The sequence below is a fragment of the Akanthomyces muscarius genome, chromosome 3, assembly GCF_028009165.1.
Source record: "Akanthomyces muscarius strain Ve6 chromosome 3, whole genome shotgun sequence".
NCBI lineage: Eukaryota > Fungi > Ascomycota > Sordariomycetes > Hypocreales > Cordycipitaceae > Akanthomyces > Akanthomyces muscarius.
Window position 1 is genome coordinate 2,069,952 of NC_079243.1, and position 21,606 is coordinate 2,091,557.

The following is a 21,606-nucleotide window of genomic DNA, read 5'->3' on the forward strand; positions in this document are numbered from 1 at the left end:
TATCAATTCCCGGGCGTCAAGTTTGGCAGGGCCATGATGCATTTGGCTTCACGCTAGTGTGCGCCCCAGAAACCCGCTAAGAGCAATGACGGTATGGGCAGCGCCACCAGGCTCCAGATGCAGTAAAACTGGGCGCCAGGGCGTTGACTTGCCCAGCGGTGCACTTACTGAGCGACCATTGATGACGCTGGCTGGCTGGGCATTGCTTCTGGTGTAGCTTAGCCTCGTGCCAATCAGATGAACCGCCCCCCCAAGTTATCAGAGTAAGCACCCACCGTGGCACCTGAGCGGAAACAAGGCGGCCCCTTCAGGTTTCCAGCAGGCATTCCTCTGCCCTGCCACTATACACTAATAGGACGCCACGGTCAGGTTTTATATATACAATATTACTGAAAAGGCTTTTCTCGCTAGGCGAAGTACTTGCAGAGCATCTCCTGGGAAATGTGAGATGCTTTCCAGGATGTGGCTTGCCTCCGAGTTTAGCGGCCAAGTCCACACAGCCTCGTAGACAGCCGGCCCTTGTAAGCAAGGAACAGGCGCCATAGAGTTTTAGTTCTTTTTTTTTTTCAACCTGCTAATATTCACATATCCATTTGAACCTAAACTCAGAAAGGAAATCGACGAAAGGAAAGTGTGGGTGGACTTTTGACCACAACGTCGCCTTGTCGCCCGTACCTGCCTGTCGCCCTGTGAACGTCTATATAACAGGCTGAGCCGACCCTGCTTCCGAACACTGAATTTGACCGTCAGCAAAATTTTATTACAAAACAGCATTCAATCAACATGGCCTTTTACGATAGAAACGAGCAGCACCAGTACTTCCTTGAACAATCCCGCTATGAAATTGCGACAGCTGTGCTCTACGGCATTTCTTTCCTCGCAGGCCTTGCCGTCTGCGTCCTTGCGTTTATCAAGCTACGAGGCGGCAGTCTAGGCCACGGCTTCGCAACCTGGCTTCGACTCGCTTGCATCTTCTTTACCTTGTAAGTCCTCGGGTGGCTGCTGGTCATGCATATCATTACTAAAGCCTGAGTCTTCACAGGTCCTGCATGCTCGGCATGTGTGCAAATGCCCTGTCGTCTCCGCTAGTCCATCAAGCTGGCACCGGCGAGCAAGAGTATTCCCTAGACCGACTGTTCAAACAGAACGAGGCCGCCCAGTACATGAGGTTGATCGCGAGCTGGTTCCACCATGTCACGCAAGGGATCCTCTTCATCGCCATCGTGACTTTCTGCGCGGCAACGTCAGCTACGACAGGCAGCAAGGTCTGGTTGGTCGTGGTGTACGTTCTCGGCAGTGTGCTGAACGGACTCGCCGCTGCAATGTTCGCCCTGGGTGTCAAGCAGAATCGCAACAATTTTGACAATAAGTTCGCCACGATTTCACTCTTCTTGACCCTGAGGGATGTCACGCTCGCATTTGACTGCATCATGGCCGCGGCAGCCCTATTTGCCGCCGGATTCGCCGTTTCGAGACTGTCCAAGAGCATGCACATCAACGACAAGCCCGCCAAACTAGCGGCTTTGGCCAGTATTCTGTTGCTCCTGTCTGCGCTTTACCAGCTTTCGGTCCTCGTCAACTACAGCTGGGTCAACCCCCCCCATTTTGGCGTGCCGAATTATCTTTCTATCTTGGGTATGATCTTTGATACCTGGGCGCTGCTGGGTGCTACGGCTCTGGTCTTCGTTGCTGGCAAGAATTGGGCGGAGGGCGGTTCTATGAAGCAACAAAAAGGCAGTGTTGCGTAAGGATGGCGATTTTATTTTGGCGCTTTACATTATACCTTCCACTCATAGTTTTTTGTATCACTCCTAGAATTGCTACACCTATTTGTCTTATTTACCGTCTTCACTAAATTTGTAAACAGGGAATCATTGTGACGCATCATTGACAATCGTTCTATTTTTACGCACCGCACTCTAAGATGGGAACCTACAGATCCAGAAAAAACACATGTTGATCCGAGTCTATGCACAGAGTATCCGGCGCCCACTCACGCAAAATGCTTGTAGCCGCTAAAATGTCTCCAGCCGATTTGCAATATGAATGAGGTTTTGGTAAAAGAAAAAAAGTGACTGCTATAGACGGTCAAAGGAAGAAAATAAAGAAAAGAAAGTACTGCTAAAGTTCAAAGCTCTCCTCTTCAATGCGAAACAGGCAGCTGCCTGAGCTCTGCGCCACACTTGCCCTCCGCACGTCTAATACTAGTGCCGCCGGACCGCAGACATTGACGGCAGCGTCTACGCTGGGTGCCGTGTCTTTGCAGTTGGTAAACCATCGATGGATGTCTGGTCTTCCATGCTGCAATCTCCATGGGTTACCGTTGCTCGGAACAGACGACGGCGACGCTGACGACATGGTGTGCACCTGTTTCATCATCTCGACGGAAGAAGAGTTGCTGGGCTCCAAAGCCGGCGCGGGCGTGCTAGAGACGTTGCTGGTGACATGGATCATGACATTGAAACGGACAGTCGGGTTGGGCTGGCGGGAGAGAAGAGTGTGGAGGGAACGGAGTTCATCGGCAAACCAGGTGATGTGTGTGGCATCCTTGACAACCCAGAGCAAATGGATGTGCGTGGTAACAGGCGGCTCAGCAGGACTGGAAGAACCGATGGTGGCGGCTGTGATAATAGACGAGGCGATGCTGATACCGGGTGTGATACCGACACCCCCCGCGACGAGGACTACGAGACGCTCGTCGTGCCAGTTGAACCGGGAGACGCCATAGGGACCGTCGAGACGTACACGCAAGTTGCAGCTGCTGATGGACGTTTCTGCCGAGTCGGGCTCCTTCTCGGCAAGCTGCTGCACGGCAGATGTGTAGCCGCCCAGTCCACGAATCGCAACAGTTGTTCTCGGTGTCATGGTCGCGGTCGGCATCGCATCGTCACCGTCCAGAGCAACGCTGCTCGCAACTGTGAAGGGGTGCCAGTTTAGACGCGAGACGCCAGAGAGCTGAAGCCAGACCATTTGACCGGGTTTGGCGGCCCTCATTCCACGGAGCCGCAGCTTCGTCAAGTCGCCCTCGTAGTACGTGGCGCTCTCGACGGTGATCTTGCGGAACCCATACGCCAGTCGAATCGCACGATCAATCACCCACAGTCCAAAGCCGGGGAGCAAGAACTCAGGGCCCTTGGTGGTGTGGTACAACGCGCCGCCAATAAAGACAAAGAAGAGGAAGTGTGCGTAGTAAAAGACTTCAAATGAGCGTCGACGAACAATGGGCAGTGCTGTAAGCAGCATGATGACCAGACACACCCACGCGGCGAGACCGACCTGGATGCGGGCCGAGGCCAAGTTGCTCTTAATCTGGTCTGTGTTGATAAAGTGCATTATGTTGAAGGAAACGTGCACCGTGGCATCGGCAACGGTAGCGAGACCAATCCATCGGTGGTACTGGAGGAGGACGGGCGCGGGGATGCGCAAGATGAGGGAGAAGAGGTTGCTGCGGGCGGCAAGGAGGAAAGCCAGGCCGCCGTTGGCAATGGTAAGCCAGCCGTATAGGGTGTAGTCGGTCGTGTACTGATTTGTGTTTAGGGCGAAGATGACGTTGAGGACTGCAAAAATGGCGAAGCGGACAACGTCGAGTATGTGGTAGTCGGTAAAGTAAGGGATGGGAACAGCGCGGGTGAGGGTTCTATGGAGGAAGACAGTGATACCCCAGTGGGATGCGGGTGTCGGTTTATTTTCTTTCAAAGTTTGTCAATATTTGATTTCAATTGCCCGGAGTGAGGGGATGCAGCTGGGAAAGCAACTTACTGCGTATCTTTGACAGTAGGAGTAGAACATTGCGTATGATGCCTTCAAGGAAGAAGATGGCCACAACGCAGCCAAAGTAGACGCGAGCGGCGACGTACTGGTCAACAATGATTGGTTTTAACATCGTATGGGAAGACAAGACGCAAGGAAACTTGTTGAGTGCGAATGATGGAGATGTTCTAGATACACGGTTCAGAAGAAGATGACTTTATCTTATATCAACTTAGAGCGCGGAAAGACGAGAACTCAAAGCGGGAAGCACCTGGAATCAAGCGAGAAGGAAGGCGCTATCTTGGAATCTCATTCATGCACACCTAGAACATACACGGCGGGTGGGAAGGGAAGGGAGCGGGAGGGCAATGCCCATACAGGGGAGGCGGGGAGATAATCACAACATAATCAGCCTTCCAAGTCGGACGATTCGTCCGAATAAAACACCGCACATGGCGTACATGCACAGACTCTCTCTAATAAACATAGCCTCGTTCCCCGTACGTGGTTTCAATCCCATTCCTTCCATGATCTGTGCACTGACCGGGAAAATGATTCCAAAGTCCTGGGACACGCAAAACCGCCCACCAGTCCGTTTTCAGCTCTATTCCTAACGAAGAATTACCCGGCCTACCCTATCAAATCTCCACTCCCTTCCTCCTCTGAGCCGTTTTCTCTTAGCCTCGTATGGAGGCTGGGGTAGTGTAGCGCCGCCAGCGCTTTTTGCTAAGGCCCTTGCCCAATTGAGGAAACAAAAGCCCGGCTCCGCCAATCAGAGGTCGGCTTTGAAATGATTCCAAATTGAAACCCGCCTCGCATATCTCGGTAAGATCTGCGCGATTTGCTAACAAGGGCTGAGACACACTACTCTATGCTGTGTGGAATAGAGCACGATTTCTTTTCTTATATTTATTCACATCTCTTGTAGTCGCTAGTGTTAAGCGGTGTTATCATTGCGTGTGTCAGATTACGGCTAGTTTGAGAAAGCCAAGATTGTCCGTCAGTAGCTAGATTGCTTTTGACGAGATGCGGCTTGGGAGGCTGCGCTTGGTTTGGAATCATTCAGTGTTTTGTATTCGATGCCGTGGTAAAACTGTGACTGTAACATGAGGTCCAAACTTGTCCGTTGGGAACTGCTGTAGATGGGCACATTCTATATAAGCCGACGATTACGACACTCAAATGTATGATTTCTCCCACCTTTATCCTCATCAACTCCAATCTACCACTCTCTTTATCAAGCCCATCTCGCTCGAAACCCTCTTCCACACACATCTTGTTTTCGGTTCTACCATCTCGACCAAATCGTCATGCAGTTCTGTACGCTTGCCCTCGTCGCCTTCGCCAGCGGCCTAGCCTCCGCCGCTGATGTGGGCGCGTCCGGCGTCATCGACACAAAGGACGGCGGCCTCGGCGGCACCATCACCGTCACCAACGACACGACCCTGACCATCAGCCAGTACACGCTCAAGTCCGCCTCGGCGCCCGCCCTTTACTGGTGGGGCTCCAAGACGAGCGACCTGCCCAAGGGCTTCCGCATCAACAACGAGCGCGTCAGCGCCGCCGCCACGACCGACTCCATCACCATCCCGCTCGACGCCGGCTACATGGCCGGCGACTTTGCCTACGTTGGGCTCTGGTGCGAGAAGCTGAATGCCAATTTTGGTCAGGCGCAGCTCGTCGCCAAGGATGGCAGCAGCAGCAGCGGTACTCCCACCAGCAGCGGCGCCGCCGCGAGCAGCAGCAGCAAGACCGGCGCTGCCCCTGCCATGGGCGCTGGCAAAGTTGCCGCGGTTGCTGCCGCGAACGTCCTCGGCATCGCTGCTTTCCTGGTCTAAAACAGCATTGTCTATAGCAGCCTGAAAAGTTGGGAGCATGCATGTGTGTGGTTTAGGCACAACGGTGGATAACCATGTTTGGCGTGCTGCTACCTCTTGCTAGTTGGCTGGTGGCAGATGACAATGACAGACGAGAGTGGCACACAGTGGATCTTTGGAAATAGCGGACTCCTGGAAATTATTTGAGGACATATTCTTCATAGCCACGCCACGTTCTTACGTGGTTCTTATTAAGCTTAATAAATTGGTGGCAACAGCGGCATTTCGGAACTACGAACCGTCTTACAATTCCGCTGTAGAAAAAAGTTGACAGAGAGATGAATACACGAGAATTAACAACGCGCACCGCGCACCGCGCACCGTGACGACTGGCTCTAACGTTATAATGACGGGTGCGTCTAGCTTTGCCTGTACGCATCCAGGCAATCACTCTTATTGCCATCAGAGTAGTCGCGCCTAAATTACTTTACCTCCGCCCTACAGAGGTTCTTAGCAAGGTATTTCCGCCAAAGTCATGTTCAGGCTAGAAGTGTTGGACTGGGTTTTGTGAGGTAAACCGAATGATCGGAACTCGCAGGCGCTATGCTACCTCTCCCATCCTCAAACTTAAATATGTGGGAAGCCGTTGGTGCTCAACTGAGCGTCGGGCGTTCGAATGCGTCAACACCAGTGGGCCGTTTTTGCTAGGCAGTAGTGGCGATGCGGGATGAACCGAACGCAAGACAAATGTCGGAGTGGACGCGCATCAGACGGTGCAAAAGGTGGTAGTTCATCTCAGCTCTTCATTTAATGCCTTGCAGTGGCCCCGCGCACCCAGGACAGGAGCTAGTCAGGGGAGCATTCTGGCAGTACTTTTAGTCACTGGTTTAATTTGTCCACATGAACAGCACGCGACCTATTCCTGATTCCTCTCTTCGGATGAAGCCGCAAGCTGACTCGCGATTCATGCCTATGGACATGCCAAGACGTCGCAACATGCCACCCTGGCAAAATATTCATAGTGCAAACGGCAAGACCGGACAATACGTAAACTCTTTTTTCACTGCTTCAATGCCAGTTCGTCCATCTCCCAGGTGTCAAAATCACCGAGTCTGGAGTTTGCGGAACGCAAATGGCATGTTGTAATTGTTTGGTTGCAATTCTGCGCAAGGACGTTGTGTACCGGTTTGAAGGCCATTGTTTTCATCAATATTGCTATGCGTGCGGTTTCTTGCATGGGTGAATCTGGCATAATCAAATCAGATCTACAACCTAATAATTTGCGCAGGTTAAACTCGGCCACAACAAAATGAAGGAAGTTGGATCTCGTGCTGGGGATCAGTAAACCATGTACGTACGTCACCCGTTCTAGAAGTCCCATTCTTTTTTCTGTCTTGCGTGAATTAGATTAAATGAGGCGATGGTTATGCAGCTGCCGTGCGCCTTCGTCTGATATAGATCCACCGAGCGATGCCACTCTCTTGAGGTTATGCCGCACCTTCAAACTTTGTATGGTAGCCCAAAAACGCCAAAAGAATATCTCGATACGACCAAAATATAAAAGATGGCCATCTCCTCTTCACATTTTCATTTACTTGCCACCATCAATCACCTCATCCCACCTCGCTATCACTTGTCGAGCATCTAACCGCTTTTCACCACCACATCGCAACCTACTCTCCTCCTCTGACCATGCACTTCACCAACGCCGCCATCCTCCTGCTGGGTGCCCTGCAGCCCGCTCTCGGCAAGCCTGCCCTCCTGCACCGCGCGGGCGACGGAACCCAAAATGAGATTCTGTCGCAGTGGCTGACGGCCACCGAGACCGTAATCAACTTCTTCGCCCCGAGCCCCGGGTGCGGCAACAACCGCGCCTGGGTCGGCGTCTGGCCCGTCGACGCCTGCAACCCCTACTGGGCCGACTTCAAGACGTGGCAGTACGTCGAGCCCACCACGGGCTACGACCTGCGCACCGTCAAGTTCAACAACGCCGAGCTCGGCGTCGGCGAGTACAAGGCCGCCTTTGTCTGCGAGGACGGCAAGAGGTCGCCATGGATGGTCTCCGAGACCTTCAAGGTCGATGCGGCACCCCGAGAGGAAAAGGGCTGGTGCGTGCACCGCCAGTCTACATACAACACGGCCTGGACATATACGGCATGCGACAAGGTCAAGGACGGCCTTTGCTTTGACTGCGCCTTTGGCGGTAGCTGCATCGCATGCAGCGACTGCAAGGACCAGTGTGAGCTTTCCGAATAAAGCGGCTGTGCTTGAATAGAAGGAATGGCTTGGTTGGCAAACTAGAGGCTTAATATTCCACCGCTATGCTATTAGTCACAGAGAACTGCCTCATTCTAGACTGCATAGCTTAACTTAGAATTTTCTTCGAAAGTTCTTACTTTCTTAATAAATAATCATCACATCCAGATTCTCCCTTCCTTAATAGCCCCCAGGCGGACATGCCAAACAATAACAACCCTCAGTGAAGAGACCAAAATGTGGCGTATCTTCGTGCTAATAGGCACGAAGAGAGTAGTCAATTATACAGTCGCAAAGTCGCCCCGGTTCGAGACATCACCCGAACTTGTCACGCTCGCGACTCAGAGACGATGCGCTTTCCCTTCAGAATGCTGACACCATTAGAAAAGCTGCCTCGGCGGCATTGGCTTTCTAGACTCCTGTCTATCGTCGCACTGCTCGTACTTATGTGCAGCCGCGACGAAACAATGGAATCCTAGGCGATGGCACAATTGTTAAGTACCGCCGTGTTTACTTTATACGAGAGTGGATCATTGAGACAAAACAAAGTAGTGCACATTCGAGTACCATGATGTGGGAGCATCAAATCATTGTTTGTTTAGATTATGTGACTTGGTAATTTGCATATATACACTCAACCCATTGCTGAAAGGCCTTTGGGCTTTCTCAAACTTGGCATTCAATTGCCTATTTACATAACCTTGCCCTGCTTGATGCCCTGGACCCAGTTGGCATCCTTCTTGCCGAGAGCCAGCAGAATGCCGATAAGCTGGGTAAGAACCGGCTCCAGATTGAGGCCAAGAGCGAGCGGGTTGAGACTATCGGTGAGAACCGAAGTGCTGGAGCAGCCACCAGGAACCCAGCCGTTAAAAGCATCATTGGCAAACTTGATGGCGTCGATGACGGCGACAACCTCGGTAGTGGCGTGACCACCAGCTCCGTAGTTGGTGAAGCGCACGTCGGCACCGTAGCCGCACCAGCGCTTGCTCAGATCCTCGGCTCCGCTGAAGGGAATGATTTCGTCATTCTTGGCGTGGTACATGAAAACGGGCACCTTGGGGGTTTCTTCCTGCTTCAGGCCCATGGTGTTTTCCGTGAGCACGGCGGCGACATCCTCCTGGTAGAGCAGGTCTGGGCCCAGACTCTGCACCTTGGTGTCGAGGAGCGACTGGCCCACAAAGGAAATGAGGTTGACAGCGACGCACTGGCTGGATCCCAGAGCCAGAACATCCTTGCCATGGGGAGTGATGATCTTGTCCAGGACGGGTCCGAGACGGGCCTTGTAAGCAGAGGGCATGACCTGACCGGCAATAGCACCGGGGAGGAAGCCGGCGAAGAGCGTGCCGTCAACGGCGACGAGAACCTGGGTGAGATTGGCAGGGGTGCCACCGATGATGAAGCCCTTCATGTTCAGCTCCGGGGCGTAGCTAGGCTGGAGGGAAGCAGCCCAGCCACCGGCAATGGCGCCGCCAGAGTATCCGACATTGACGACCATGGGGTTCTTGTTCAGACCAATCTTGGGGCCGTAGTTGACCACGGCGCGGATGCCATCAAGGACGCCCATGCCTGAGAGGCGGCCGACAGAGAAAGCCACATCAGGACCTTCATAGTCGGACGAAGCGACAGTGTAGCCAGAGAGCAGGTAGGCTTGGATGACGAGGAACTCGGCCGAGGAGATCAGGTCCGTCTGGAGGGCACCCCAGCGGTAGTTGTAGCTGGGGTCGCAGATGGAGGCGGACGAGTCGTAGGCCGTGTTGAACGCAATGAAGCGGTCCTTCTTGGCGATCAGCGGCTTGAAGATGGTCGTGACGGTGGCAATGGCCGAGCCGTCAATGGCCGTGGTGCGGTAGAGCAGCTGGCGGGCGTCAATGGCTTCGGGGATGAGGCCAAAGAATGAAGCCACGATGGGGCGCTCGCGCAGGACGGCGCCGGGCTTGGACGACTCAAAGCCCGAGGGGGGCACGTAAAAGGGGTCGTTGGCCGGGGTGGTGATGCGCTTCTCAGGGATTGTGAGAGCGGACGCCAGCGGGAGGACCGCGGCAACCAGAGACAGGAACTTCATGATGGGCAAAGCGAGGGCGAGGAGAGACAGGAGGAGGAATGCTTCTGTCGAAGCTTTTTTTTGGAATATCCTGTGTGAGACGACGACTACCAATACATCTTTCCCTGACAAAAAAAGGCGGGATGGCAGGGTAGTTATAACAATGCCATTTACGACTGAGACCTTCACGAAGCTAGTCTTGCATGGGTTCCCCTATACAGCTCAAAGAGGCAGGCACCTGCTGGCTACCCAGAAGCCAAGTGGGCATTTTGGCGAGATGCGTGGGCTATCCCTCCCTGCCTTTGCTCAGCTTGTTGTCGCGAGCCAGTGCAGCAAGCTCCGCACGGAGAGAAATTAGCTCGTGATGAGCTCTTTCGCTGCTGCTCCACGGATTTCGGACGTGCAGCCATCGGTCAGAGCAGCCTAGCAAGGCCAAGCGCCTCTGGGAAGCGGCCCAAGCCCTTCCCCCCACGCCACATGGCTGAGTTGCCGTTCTCTTTGTGTGTGTGCGTGTCTAGCCTAATACCGGTAAGAGCGAAAGCCTGTTTTTCGCGGGAGTGCGGGGAAAAGACACCAGAAGCTGGGGAAGGGTATGGGTAAGGGCACAGAAGCCTCGGCAAGACGAACCAACGCCTGCCACATCCGCATCTGCACCTTGGCGAAAAAGCCACCGCCATGTGAACGCCCACCCGCTCTAAGAAATGGTGAGCGGGCAGGGTTCGACGTCGATTCGACGAAGCTAGGCAAGGGCAGAGAGTGGGCGACGGCGCTGTCTAGAGATGGATGCAAGCGAGAGGAGATAACTCGCCCCCAGGTTAACCGTTGTCACCTAACCTACCCCAACGAGGCGCAGGACAAGGGCCGGCTCACGCTCCTTTTTGAGTAAGGTCGGTGATGCACGAAATGGAGGTTTGCATGATCTCGGCTCTTTCAAGCTTGGCGTTTTTATTTTTTGTTCCAGCCGAAAACTTATTTCTTCTGTTTTTCTGGGAATTATCTTCGCCCACTAGTTTCGGTATTAGACAGGCAGAGCTAAGCCCGTAACTATCGCGCCAGGCAGCTGATACTAAGTTATTCTGAGTCGTTCTCAATACTATTAATAGATAATAATAATAAAAAAGAGGACGAAACGCCGAATAAGTTCGGTATAGCTGTGCTTATATAGGGCAGTAGGGTTGCAACCAAGCTGTCCTGCTTGGCGGAGGTTTTAACTGGCAGTCACCGCCAGGTGTTTGTCATGCATCTATAGTCCGTCTGTGTTATTAGCGCCACCGACACGGTGGGTTGATCATCTGGGGTAAGGATGTGTCGACGTCGAACTTTTTGGCAAAATCCGGGGTTTCCGTCGGGGAGTTCTTTGCACCGACTTCTCCGATGCACTTATTTCAACTTCCTTGTACTGGTGTCGCTGCCAACATACGAGGTTCAAAGGAAGATGGAGAAAAAAAGCTGTAATTCTAGTCTTTACTGAGATGTGCTGCGGTTGGATCCACGCCAAGCCGCGTCCAGAACTCTGTTAAACCATGGTCTCTTTCAGTCAGGGGGGCTAATACTTTGCGGCTGAAAATAGCAATATCCTGGTTCACAAAAAAGTCTCACAGTCCAAGCACAATGAGACATTGTGCCACTAGCGAGAGCCATAATAAACTTTGGCACTTGTTGTTACCACCCACACCAGACCACGACTCGCGATGATAAATCCGTCCCAACGGGGGTGTCGTCGCTCATTAGGGCTTCATGCAAACTCGGGCTCACGGCCGTGCAGCACCCCGTGTGGCCCCGCGAGAACGGATGCCAGTGCTGTCCGCATCTCGCGGGGCGATGTCACCCCGTGTCTGCCTGTCAGATAAACGTGGGGTGGTGATCATCACCTCGTAGGCCTCTGAGACCTGCATATCCTCCAATTTCGGGGCTAAAATTACCGACCCAGCCCTTGGCCGACCGTTTTGTCCGTTCTCGCAGTGTGGTCCGTATGGCGTTGGAACACAAAGTTGGCCGCTTCATCTATCTGAGAATGTTGGATGATTTCGCAGGATTCGCCGTCGAACGCTATACAAGTGTCCACGGCACGCTCAACCGAGGACGGCTCCTGGACATTCAGCAGCAGCAACAATACTCGTGCATGTGTTGCGCTGGTTAATATGTGCCGGTTAATATTTGCCGAGCCTCATCTTGAGGATAATCTGTAAGGCCAATTTCAGCTGCTGTTGTTCATTTTCCAATTCTGTCTGGCTCCAGCGCGGGGCGTTGGTCGACGCCGCTTTTATGGGTAGGCCAACCACGAGGTAGATCAAATACAGCTTTGTGGTATGGGGGAAACGGGGTGCTCACGGAATTATCCGTAGGTTAGCTCTGCAGCACACTCGATGTCGAGATAACGGGGAAACTAGCGGTCGACCGACATGGGCTGAGACCATTTACAAAGAGGGACACGGCAAGGCGCTACGAGCTGCTGCCGATTGAGGCGCGTCCAAGTATCTTGGCATCTCTACACCTCGAGTCCGGGTTTTGACTGCTAGGGTGCATCGCGGAGGACTTTTCATCTCGGGTGACTTTCTTGGCGGCTTCAGACTCGTACGATGGCAGCTCATACCTAAACGTCGAAAAAGTACTCAGTAACACGCTGAGCAGCGGGCCGGGTATAGTGAGGTGGTAGAGGCATGCATACTAGTGAGAAGAACGGAGTGAGATTTCAACGTCCGCTTCCGGTTCTTGGCTAACTTTTAGTCATTTTAGATCCTGACCTTACGAAGTGTTACAATTGCGGTGACCTCGTTCTCCTTGGGCAGCAAGTGCAATGTCAGCCCGCGGTTGCCCAACAGTGAAGCCTCGGAACATGATTCTCGAGATTCCCATGTGAATACTGCGAGATCAGGATTCGTTGGATTCATGGACAGTTTTTCTCCTTCGGGAAATACCAGCGAGCTGCATCGGTGGCTTGATGTCTAGCGGCGTCGTGACATGTTGCCGGCCGCTACCCCCGCCAAGAGTAATCAGCCCTCCTAATATGAACCCTGATGTGTAATTTCGGAGACGTTTGTGGGGGATTTGTCCGAAACAATAAGTCGAAAGACTTGCGCAGCGGAGCGTGAGATGGGAGCTTGCGGTGGGGGTTGACATGTCCCTTTGTCCGTGTAAGTCAGCGTCAAGTTCGTTCCCCTCATCATCTTCGATATAGGAACTTCCCCAGTGGCCGAAAGAAGTATCCCCTACGGTAGTCGTACACCCTAATATGCATACTCATCACTATCACTACTGGAGATTCAGTCGATGAGAATGCTATTCACCAGACTTGGCGTCGCTGCTCCGCCGACAGAGGGTAGCCTTGGCCCAGAGCGAGATTCAGCGCACCCAGACTCACAACAGCTGGCAATCAGGGCTTGAGAGATTTTATTAAGAGAAGTGTTCACAACATCATGCACAAAAATGCAAGCAATAGAGAATTTCTTTCAACCATCTGGGTTCGGGCGGTCCCTCGGCTGCCAGCCGTCCGGTCGCGAATTATGTGGGGCCGACCAAACCCCAATCCTCAAGCTTGAGCTGCCGTTATTAAGAAAAATAAAACTTCGGAATCCCATCGCCAATCCCATCCACCCAGCATCGCCGACCGGGATGAATTGCTCCCAAAACATGCTCCGCAGGCTGCAGCAGCCGATGCGCAGCAGCATGCAGTCCGGCGCGCGCCAGTGCTGCGCCGCCGCGCGCTCCACGACCACTGCGCAGCAGCCCGCCGTGTCTCGACCATCCAGCAACAGCCGCTTCTTCTCGAGCACGCGGCGGCGCTCTGCGAAGCAAGCAGCCGACGACCCCAACTTTGTATCGACCGTCGACCTCGACCCGACCATGATCCGCCCCGGTCGCAGACACGGCCCTGGCCTCATCATCCTCGGTGCGTTCCCCGACCTCACTCTTCCCCCTCTTCCCGTCCCGACACTAACTGGTGAAACCTGGCAGCCCTCATCCCCATCACAGCCTTTGCCCTCGGGACCTGGCAGGTCCAGCGCCTGGGGTGGAAGACGGACCTCATCGCCAAGTTCGAGGACCGCCTCGTGCGCGAGCCCCTCCCGCTCCCGCCGCACATCGACCCCTCCGCGATCCACGACTTTGACTACCGCCGCGTCGTCGCCACCGGCCGCCTGCGCCACGACCAGGAGATGCTCATCGGGCCGCGCATGCGCGACGGCCAGGACGGCTACATGGTCGTCACGCCGCTCGAGCGCAAGGACGGATCCACGATCCTCGTCAACCGCGGCTGGATCAGCAAGAAGCACCGCGACCAGCGCAGCAGGCCCCAGGGCCTGCCGGCGGGCGAGGTCACGGTCGAGGGCCTCCTGCGCGAGCCCTGGAAGAAGAACATGTTCACGCCCGACAACCGCCCCGACAAGGGCGAGTTTTACTTTCCCGACGTGAAGCAGATGGCGGAGCTGACGGGGGCGCAGCCCGTGTGGGTAGAGGCGACAATGGGTACGTTGGGACTTTATGGGCTTCCTCGACTGTGGTACAAAGGCAGGTGTGCTGACTTTTCAATGTAGAGCCCGAGTATATCAGAATGATGGAGTACGAGGCTCGCGGTATTCCCTTTGGCCGAGCGGCCGAGGTAAATCTGCGAAACAACCACGCCCAATACATTTTCACCTGGTACGTTTCTTTGCTGCCAATCTTGCTCTGATTCGGCTTGTTAACTAGCCGCAGGTATGCACTCTCGGTAGCGACATCCGTCATGATGTTCCTGGTCATGAAGAAGCCGGCCTCTGATATTGTTCGTCGTGTCCGCGCGACGCGCACCTTGTAAAATACATGTAAAACCGCCCCAACGATACGCTCGCAAGCAAAGAAACTCCATTTGTACAGTACATAAATAGAACAAGGAACAGATCATGAAATCTCAGAAGCGTCATCGTCGTCATCATCGTCATATTGTGTCAGGCTCTTGTGGCGTTGGTTTTTAATGTTTGCCGCCTGTGGCATCCGTAATTCCTGAAGGAGCTCCCGGGGTAAATGCCGCTGCGCAAGAGAGAACAATGTTGCATCGGAGCCAATTTGTCGTTGCCTATACCAATAGAAGCGATTAGCATAGATCACATGGCCGAGGGTGTCCGTAGGTCCTACCGTTTCATCAACGTCAAAACGTCACTCTCCTCAATGACGGTCCTCTTCGCATGGTCTGCGTATGCGCCCAAGTCATCGCCCAGCTGCTCAAAGAACCACTCCGACGCCTGCGTCAGCTGCGCCAGCACGTCCGAGGAGATGCGGTGGTTGCTCAGGCCCGACGTCTGCACCGCGCGGTGGGCCACGCGCCGCACAAAGGCTGGTGGCAAGGGCGGATACTCGGCGCCGTGCCGCGATATGCGCTTCTGTCTCTTCTTGGATTTTGGCCCCCGGCGTGCTGGTGCCGAGCGTCCCAGGGCCATGCTCGTATCTTGCTGGCGGATCGTGGCGTCTGCTGGGTCGCTGTCCTCGCCCTCGGATATAAAGGGTTCTCCATCAGCAAGCGCCGAGACTCTGCGGCGGCCGCCTTCAGCATCTTCCTCTCGTTCTTCGCGGCCCTGTTTGCTGGTGGGTTCGTCATGGTCAAAAACCTCGCGCTCACGGTGGTCGTCATCATCATCATCATCGCCGAATTGTGGTACATATTCAACATCAGGGTTGTCTGGGACAAACGAGATATTGCCGTATGTCGTGTCTCCCCCTGCTCGCTCCGCCGCGGCCGTCGCAGAGTCGCCTGGTAAAGGTGACGTGGCAGGCGCATCACCGCCGGGTTCCGAGAGCACAAACGTGGTTTGATCTCCCATATCTGGTGGTACGCCGAGTGTGAATCCACTTTCGCGACCGATCGTGCGCATCGTAGCGTCGTTGTCGAGTCTATACCCGTTAGAATCATGGTCCTGCCAAGGTCTTGTTTGTGCACAGCGGAAGCTTACCGCTGAAATGCTGCTGCGTTGTCTTCTGCTCTGCCTCGCAAGTCGTCCAACAACGAGCCAGGAAAGAAGTCTGACTGCCGCCCCGTCATTTCCACAGTCGGCTCATTCGGGTCAAAGTAGTCGCTGACGCGCACACTCCCCAGACTGCCTCGCGAGTATCTCGATCCAGGTTGATCGCGCGGCAGTTCCACAGATCCTACAGTGTAGTTTGTGATATTGTCGTCCGGGATGACAGATAATCGAGGCGGTCGAAGCTCTGTTGTATCATCGTCGGTATCCTGCAGCGCCAGAGATAGCCTTGGTGGCGCGGGAAGCTCGTCGTCGTCGTCATCATCATCGTCGTAGTCCCCCTCGACGTCGGGCTCTTCGTCCATGTAATCGTCGTCATCGTCCAGCTCTTCGCGCTCTCCTATCGGCCGCAAACCCGATCGCGGCTCCCTTTCGGCCGGCGATGAGCTCACGGGGACATGCTGCGTCGATGGCGCGAGCCGTTTTGCTAGCTGATTCAAAATGTTCATGGGCGTCTGGTGCTGTTCGCGCAAGCTGCGTCGGCGATTCTTGCCAGGCGTAAACATGGCAGTCCGGCGCTGTTCGAGCGCTCTCCGCGCAGCAGTGGCATGAGGCGTCGGTGCATTGTTGTTATTCTTGCGGCCCGAGGCGCTGAGTCCTCGTCGAACGGAGTTGGCGAGCGCGCGAGGCCCGGTGCGGTCGAGCGGCGTGTGAACAGCCGCATCAGGATTGGTCGCACGTCCGGAGGGAGTTCTCTGAGAGGGCGTTCGTCCTGAGGGCGTTCGCGCCGGGCGACTGCTGCCCCCGGTTGGAGTGTCGGCCATGGCGACTTTGTGCGGTGCTGCTGGTGATGGTGGTGGATTTAAATATTGACTGGATTACTCGGCTGTCTCTATCGTCCAGCGCGTCGCCGCAAAAATCATCTGCCCATTTCTCCAAGAGGACTTGGCCAGTTGATTTGTCAGAAGACCCGCTCTTGAAGGAATTCGCTTGTTAAATGCCGTGTGCTGGTAATGCAAGATACAAAATCGTTGCTGGCTCTAATGATAAACGCGCCGAGGAGCTTGGAGACGCGATTGGTGGGGTCCGGCCGTCGTGGACTAATAGTAGGTACCGACGGGGCGTGATCAAGACTACGGAGACTGGCAACTGGTACAGATACTGGTACCCAGGTCTTCAAGACTGTGACTGCCTACCAGTAGGTAGCTAACTTAGAGCGGAAATATCTGGTGGAGGTGCCCACGCACCACGCACGCTACGATTTACGTAGTGACTCTCCGGAGCAATCTCCACTTTTATACCACCCTGGCAAGAATGCGAACCCATGAGAAGTACTCAGTGAGCTACTAAGGCACGTTAGCGGGCTGTTTAGGCCTGTTTTGGCAAGTTCCGGGTACGGAAAAACTGCTGCCAGGGGTCGTCGGGGGCCCTGCTAGTGCACGGCACGGTGGCTGCTGAGAGGCACTGAGGTAATCTGTACCTGGTAGGCAACAGGTGTTGGCGAGCCTTGCTGACTCTTACCTAGGTGAGGTAATGCACGAATTTATTTATGCAAGAATTGTGCACTGAGCCCCCCTGCAGGCTGACAGCAAACGGTCTCAGCCTCAGCACCACCCCTCATCACATTTATGTTCTGTTATTAAACTCTCCTTATTATGTTGCCACTTTATACATGTATTGGTATCTAAAGTCGATATTTTGGATTGGTCGAGCGTTACCAGCGCCGTCGCCAAGCTCCATCAGATATACAGCCATTGACAGTCGCCGATTAGAGTATCAACACTTCTCAGCGGCCTGACAGCCATCGTTGCTGCTTCTTATCAGCATCGCAATTTCTTCCCAGTGGCTCAGCATGCAAAAGGACCTAACATCGGAGACGGGTCCGGCCGCCAGCCCGGGCTCGGGCTACACTCGCGAGCTCCAGCACCCGCTCCTCGTCAACTAGAGCTTGTTGAGGACGGAGATTCAAAAATCATAAATCTTTCACTGTCCCAAGGGTTGGCCTTTGAGGCGCCGCGTCGCGCATCTTCCTCTTCTAGAATCGTGCTGCTACGCCGGTACAAGTCCCAGACCCTGGTGTGGTGCTCGTCCCAGTTGCGCACAAGTTCCGGCGTGCCCATCGCCAGCACGGGCTCAACCCCCATGAACAGAAGCTCCAGGACCCGGAGGCCCTGTCTGGCCGCGGGCTTGTCCATGTCAGCCACCCTGTGTATGTTGAAGCGCCGCCTCCACGCGCAAAACTCGATGCGATAGTGCCAAAAGACGTCCGGCTCCGGGCCGCCCACTGCAGCGACATGACACTCGGAAACCTCTTGGGCATCACGTTGGGCGGCACGACGTGCCACGGCGTTGAGCTCGCAGAGCAGCAGCATAAACTCGTAATACGCCTCCTCCACTGACATGAGCGGCCCAGTGCCGCAGCAATACGGCGTCAGCTTGGGGCCGGACGTGCTCGGAAACTGGCACTCGAAATGCGCTACAATGCCAACCATTTGCTCTTCCTGCAGCACGCAGCCACGCCGCGCCGAATTTCGCTTCGCTCCGAGGCTCCGTGCCGTCTCCCACGAGTTCCAGCACTGAAAGAGCTGGATGCAATGCCGCGCATGCACTTTGGCCTCGTGGACGTCGCCCTGGAGGCTGCTTATCGATGAAAACATGACCGCGGCGAGCAGGATCGCTTCCTTGTCCGCCTCGGTGAGCTGCGATTTGGGTTTCGTCACAATCTCCACGACGCTCTTGACCGAGCGATCGTACTGCTGCAGCGAGAACACGTGCAGGGCATGGCGCTCGCTCTGGGCGGCGCTCTCTGACGTTTTCGACGACGACGCGTGTTGCGAGATCATGAGCTGCTTCTGCGTCGCTGCCAATGCCAGGCATGCATGCCACATCGCTGGATACTGTCTCATGGCCTGCAGAAGGTTGACCGTCCAGAAGCCGCGGGCAAAGGGGCCTGCGAACAGTTCCACCGTCTCGGTACGGAGGAGGTCGAAAATATGCATGTCCCACTGACTTGGCTTAACAGCGGCCGGTGCCGGCGAACTGCCCAGCTCCCTGACTGTGAGCGGTTGTTGCTGGTTCGCGAAGAACTCGTGAATTACGATGGGATAGCCTCCGCAGACGACACCAATGGCTTTGCATCTGATGACTCCGTCAATTTTGGACCATTCCCTTTGCAGTCACAGATCGCGGTTAGCGGTTAAAGCACTTACCGACGACACCGCGGTTTGGCTTCGTCGCACTTGACCCTTCGCTTCCTATTGTTCCTATCATCAGCAATCGTGACTCATATCAATGCTCCTACAATAGACTCTCACATACCTGCAAGTGGTGCACCCTGTCCTAGTCTTGGGTGCCCATTTCTTCACCCGCTCCAAGGCATTTCCCTCAGCATCGATGGTAGTCCGCGCCATTACGTCGCGCCTCCTCTCTATCCGAGCCCGAATGCTTTCAGTAAGATCCCGAGGTGATAGGCGCCTGTGTCATTGACGCTCGCCACCTCGCAGAGGAACGTCGAGTTTAAAAAAATTAAAAAAAAAGCACAGCGGAGTCGCAGGTGATTCAGGGTGACGACTACCGACGCTAGTGCAGGCAGTCGCACGCTTAGTAGCCTCATTCTAGATAATTCACATTCTGTCCAGAATCAATGTGGCGAATAGATCAACGCCCCCGTCGGTAGCGAACCTGTTTCTTGTAAGAAAAAAGCGCCTCAGCACCTCGTAACGTACGCGGTATCGGGTAGTGCTAACATGGATGCATGCGCTAAGCAGCGTTATTCAGCCTCATGGTCAGCAACTAGTCACCTCAGGTAGTATTCGGAGTATCAAATTCAGCCTCAGATACATTGCATGATCTCATCAATTGAATACTCATATTCCTATATACATTATTGTGAGACTATCTTCAATTGCATTCAAATATGCAGTATATACATTCATGTACTTCGTTGCAAACATTTTACTTGTTTAATGCTGGAAGTCACCGTCATGGATCCAGCGGTTGACAAGGTCCAGGATGGGCTTGGGCTCGTCCATGGGGACGAGGTGCCCAGCGCCAAAGATGCGGGCGAAAGCGAGACCCTTGGCGCTCTGGACAGTGCCGTAGGCGCTGCCACCACCCGTCTTGTAGGTAAGGTTCTGGGTCTGGGCCGCCTTGAAGGCGGACTGACCGGGCCACGGGAGGGCGTTGGTCCAGGCGCGCTGGCCGAGCCAGTTGCAGATGTAGTCGGCGTCGCCGGCGTAGACGAGGACGGGAACGCTCTTGGCCAGGACCTTGGGGACGTTGAGCTGGATAGGCAGCATGTCGTCGCCGGTGCTGTGGAAGTTGTAGTTGACGTCGTTGTTGCAGTTGTCAAACGTGTCCACCTCGACGTTGAGCGCGTCCTTGACGTCCTGGCGGTTGAGGTACTGCTCGACGTAGTTCATGCCCTGGTAGCAGAGGCCGCCGGAGTTGGGCTCGCACTGCTTGCGCACGTCGTACGGGTTCTGGCCCGTCTGGTAGTAGGCGTTGGAGACGCGGCCGCAGACGCTCGAGGCCGAGGTGCAGTCGTTGGCGTTCTGGGTCGAGTAGCACTGCTTGATGGCGCTCTGGCAGCGGGGGATGGCGTTGCGCATCTGCTGGCAGGTGCCCTGGTCGACGACGGCCGGGTAGCCGCCGTTGCCACAGGCCATCTCGGGGTACTGGGGGTACTGGTTGTAGGCGTCGGTGAGGCCGTTGCCGATCAGGATGCTCTTCAGGTTGATGCCGCTGTCGGAGTGGGAGAGGATCTCGGCGGCGTCGTCGGGGATGTAGTGGCCGGCGTACGACTCGCCGGCAATGTGGAAGTCCTGCTTGGCGTACTGCGGGAACTGCTGGAAGAAGAGCTTGAGGAGGGCGTAAATGTCCTTGCTGGCGGCGAGGGAGGTGTCGACGCCTTCACCGTACGAGTAGCCGGTGCCGACGGGCTGGTCGAGGAAGAGGACGTTGGCACGGTTGTTCCACGAGTCAGGGTTGTTCACAACCTTGATGTCGGCGGTGACCTTGGCAGGGCCGAGCTCGAAGAAGAGTCCGGTCATGGACGAGCAGCCGGGACCACCGCTGAGCCAGAGAACGACGGGGTCGTTGGCAGGGTCATTGCGCGACTCGAAGAACCAGTAGAAGAGGTGCTTGTTCTGGTTGTTGTCGTCAAGGTAGCCAGCGTATTGCTTGACCGTGTCGACGCCCAGGGACGAGGGGTCAACGCTCTTGCCGCGGAGGGTGTAGTTGGCAAGGGTCGCGTTGGTGGGCTCCTCGCGGCGCTCAATCTCGGCGCCGTTGACAATGTAGTCCCAGCTGCTGTCGGGGCGGCGCTGGTGGGTAGGCTTGGCCAGCGCCGTCGTGACGAGGCCGAACAGGACAGTAGCGGACCACCTCATTGTGAAAATGGAGACAGGAGGAGGGAAGAGTGATATGGGAGGGGATTCACGATGTTGTCTGAACCTAGCCAAGCTCCGGGCTCAAAAAGAGCAAACGCCAAGCATCTTATAACATTTTCGAGAGTCCCATCCGGGCTTTTCCACCTGCTCCAAGGGGAAATGGCAGGCCGGTCGCGCCCCCATAAGATGAAGTCACCAACTGGAGCGGCATGGGTGCGCATGGTGGGCTGCGCAGATCGCCGCACGGCACGCTGCATCAACTAGGGCTCCATTGGGAAGGACAATGGGGTTGGTCCGGTCGCTATTCGCTCCCGGCTGCCGCCCAAGTTGGAGCCCGCTGCGGCCACCAGCCCTCTCGTGGATGATGCTTGGGGGGGCATGGGGGTCCGAGTCCAAGCGATAGTGCTTGAGTGCCAAAGTGC

The 21,606-nt window shown here is 55.0% G+C and overlaps 10 protein-coding genes across 11 annotated transcripts; 5 read left to right on the forward strand and 5 right to left on the reverse strand.

Moving 5' to 3' along the window:
* Positions 1-783: 783 nt before the first annotated feature.
* LMH87_002018 (uncharacterized protein) lies at positions 784-1,748 on the forward strand (the record flags this gene model as incomplete). Its single annotated transcript, XM_056193404.1, has 2 exons — positions 784-983; positions 1,043-1,748. The coding sequence occupies 2 exons, from the start codon at positions 784-786 to the stop codon at positions 1,746-1,748; spliced, it is 906 nt and encodes a 301-aa protein (XP_056050446.1).
* Positions 1,749-2,121: 373 nt separating this feature from the next.
* LMH87_002019 (uncharacterized protein) lies at positions 2,122-3,883 on the reverse strand (the record flags this gene model as incomplete). Its single annotated transcript, XM_056193405.1, has 2 exons — positions 2,122-3,689; positions 3,760-3,883. The coding sequence occupies 2 exons, from the start codon at positions 3,881-3,883 to the stop codon at positions 2,122-2,124; spliced, it is 1,692 nt and encodes a 563-aa protein (XP_056050447.1).
* A 1,177-nt stretch (positions 3,884-5,060) lies between these two features.
* LMH87_002020 (uncharacterized protein) lies at positions 5,061-5,588 on the forward strand (the record flags this gene model as incomplete). Its single annotated transcript, XM_056193406.1, has 1 exon — positions 5,061-5,588. The coding sequence occupies one exon, from the start codon at positions 5,061-5,063 to the stop codon at positions 5,586-5,588; it is 528 nt and encodes a 175-aa protein (XP_056050448.1).
* A 1,671-nt stretch (positions 5,589-7,259) lies between these two features.
* Positions 7,260-7,823, forward strand: LMH87_002021 (uncharacterized protein; the record flags this gene model as incomplete). The annotated part of the gene is made up of 1 exon (XM_056193407.1): positions 7,260-7,823. One exon carries the CDS (start codon positions 7,260-7,262, stop codon positions 7,821-7,823), a length of 564 nt encoding a protein of 187 aa, XP_056050449.1.
* A 691-nt stretch (positions 7,824-8,514) lies between these two features.
* Positions 8,515-9,885, reverse strand: LMH87_002022 (uncharacterized protein; the record flags this gene model as incomplete). Of its 2 annotated transcripts, XM_056193408.1 has the most annotated exons (2): positions 8,642-8,662; positions 8,728-9,885. In XM_056193408.1, 2 exons carry the CDS (start codon positions 9,883-9,885, stop codon positions 8,642-8,644), a joined length of 1,179 nt encoding a protein of 392 aa, XP_056050451.1. The 2 variants fall into 2 exon arrangements, with proteins under 2 accessions (XP_056050450.1, XP_056050451.1); XM_056193409.1 differs by having other exon boundaries at positions 8,515-9,885.
* Positions 9,886-12,524: 2,639 nt separating this feature from the next.
* On the forward strand, positions 12,525-12,813 carry LMH87_002023 (uncharacterized protein; the record flags this gene model as incomplete). Its single annotated transcript, XM_056193411.1, has 2 exons — positions 12,525-12,548; positions 12,601-12,813. 2 exons carry the CDS (start codon positions 12,525-12,527, stop codon positions 12,811-12,813), a joined length of 237 nt encoding a protein of 78 aa, XP_056050452.1.
* A 477-nt stretch (positions 12,814-13,290) lies between these two features.
* On the forward strand, positions 13,291-14,656 carry LMH87_002024 (uncharacterized protein; the record flags this gene model as incomplete). Its single annotated transcript, XM_056193412.1, has 4 exons — positions 13,291-13,753; positions 13,819-14,328; positions 14,397-14,502; positions 14,557-14,656. 4 exons carry the CDS (start codon positions 13,291-13,293, stop codon positions 14,654-14,656), a joined length of 1,179 nt encoding a protein of 392 aa, XP_056050453.1.
* Positions 14,657-14,739: 83 nt separating this feature from the next.
* Positions 14,740-16,618, reverse strand: LMH87_002025 (uncharacterized protein; the record flags this gene model as incomplete). Its single annotated transcript, XM_056193413.1, has 3 exons — positions 14,740-14,914; positions 14,974-15,726; positions 15,786-16,618. The coding sequence occupies 3 exons, from the start codon at positions 16,616-16,618 to the stop codon at positions 14,740-14,742; spliced, it is 1,761 nt and encodes a 586-aa protein (XP_056050454.1).
* Positions 16,619-17,731: 1,113 nt separating this feature from the next.
* LMH87_002026 (uncharacterized protein) lies at positions 17,732-19,204 on the reverse strand (the record flags this gene model as incomplete). Its single annotated transcript, XM_056193414.1, has 3 exons — positions 17,732-18,932; positions 19,004-19,048; positions 19,113-19,204. 3 exons carry the CDS (start codon positions 19,202-19,204, stop codon positions 17,732-17,734), a joined length of 1,338 nt encoding a protein of 445 aa, XP_056050455.1.
* A 552-nt stretch (positions 19,205-19,756) lies between these two features.
* On the reverse strand, positions 19,757-21,184 carry LMH87_002027 (uncharacterized protein; the record flags this gene model as incomplete). Its single annotated transcript, XM_056193415.1, has 1 exon — positions 19,757-21,184. The coding sequence occupies one exon, from the start codon at positions 21,182-21,184 to the stop codon at positions 19,757-19,759; it is 1,428 nt and encodes a 475-aa protein (XP_056050456.1).
* Positions 21,185-21,606: the final 422 nt, after the last annotated feature.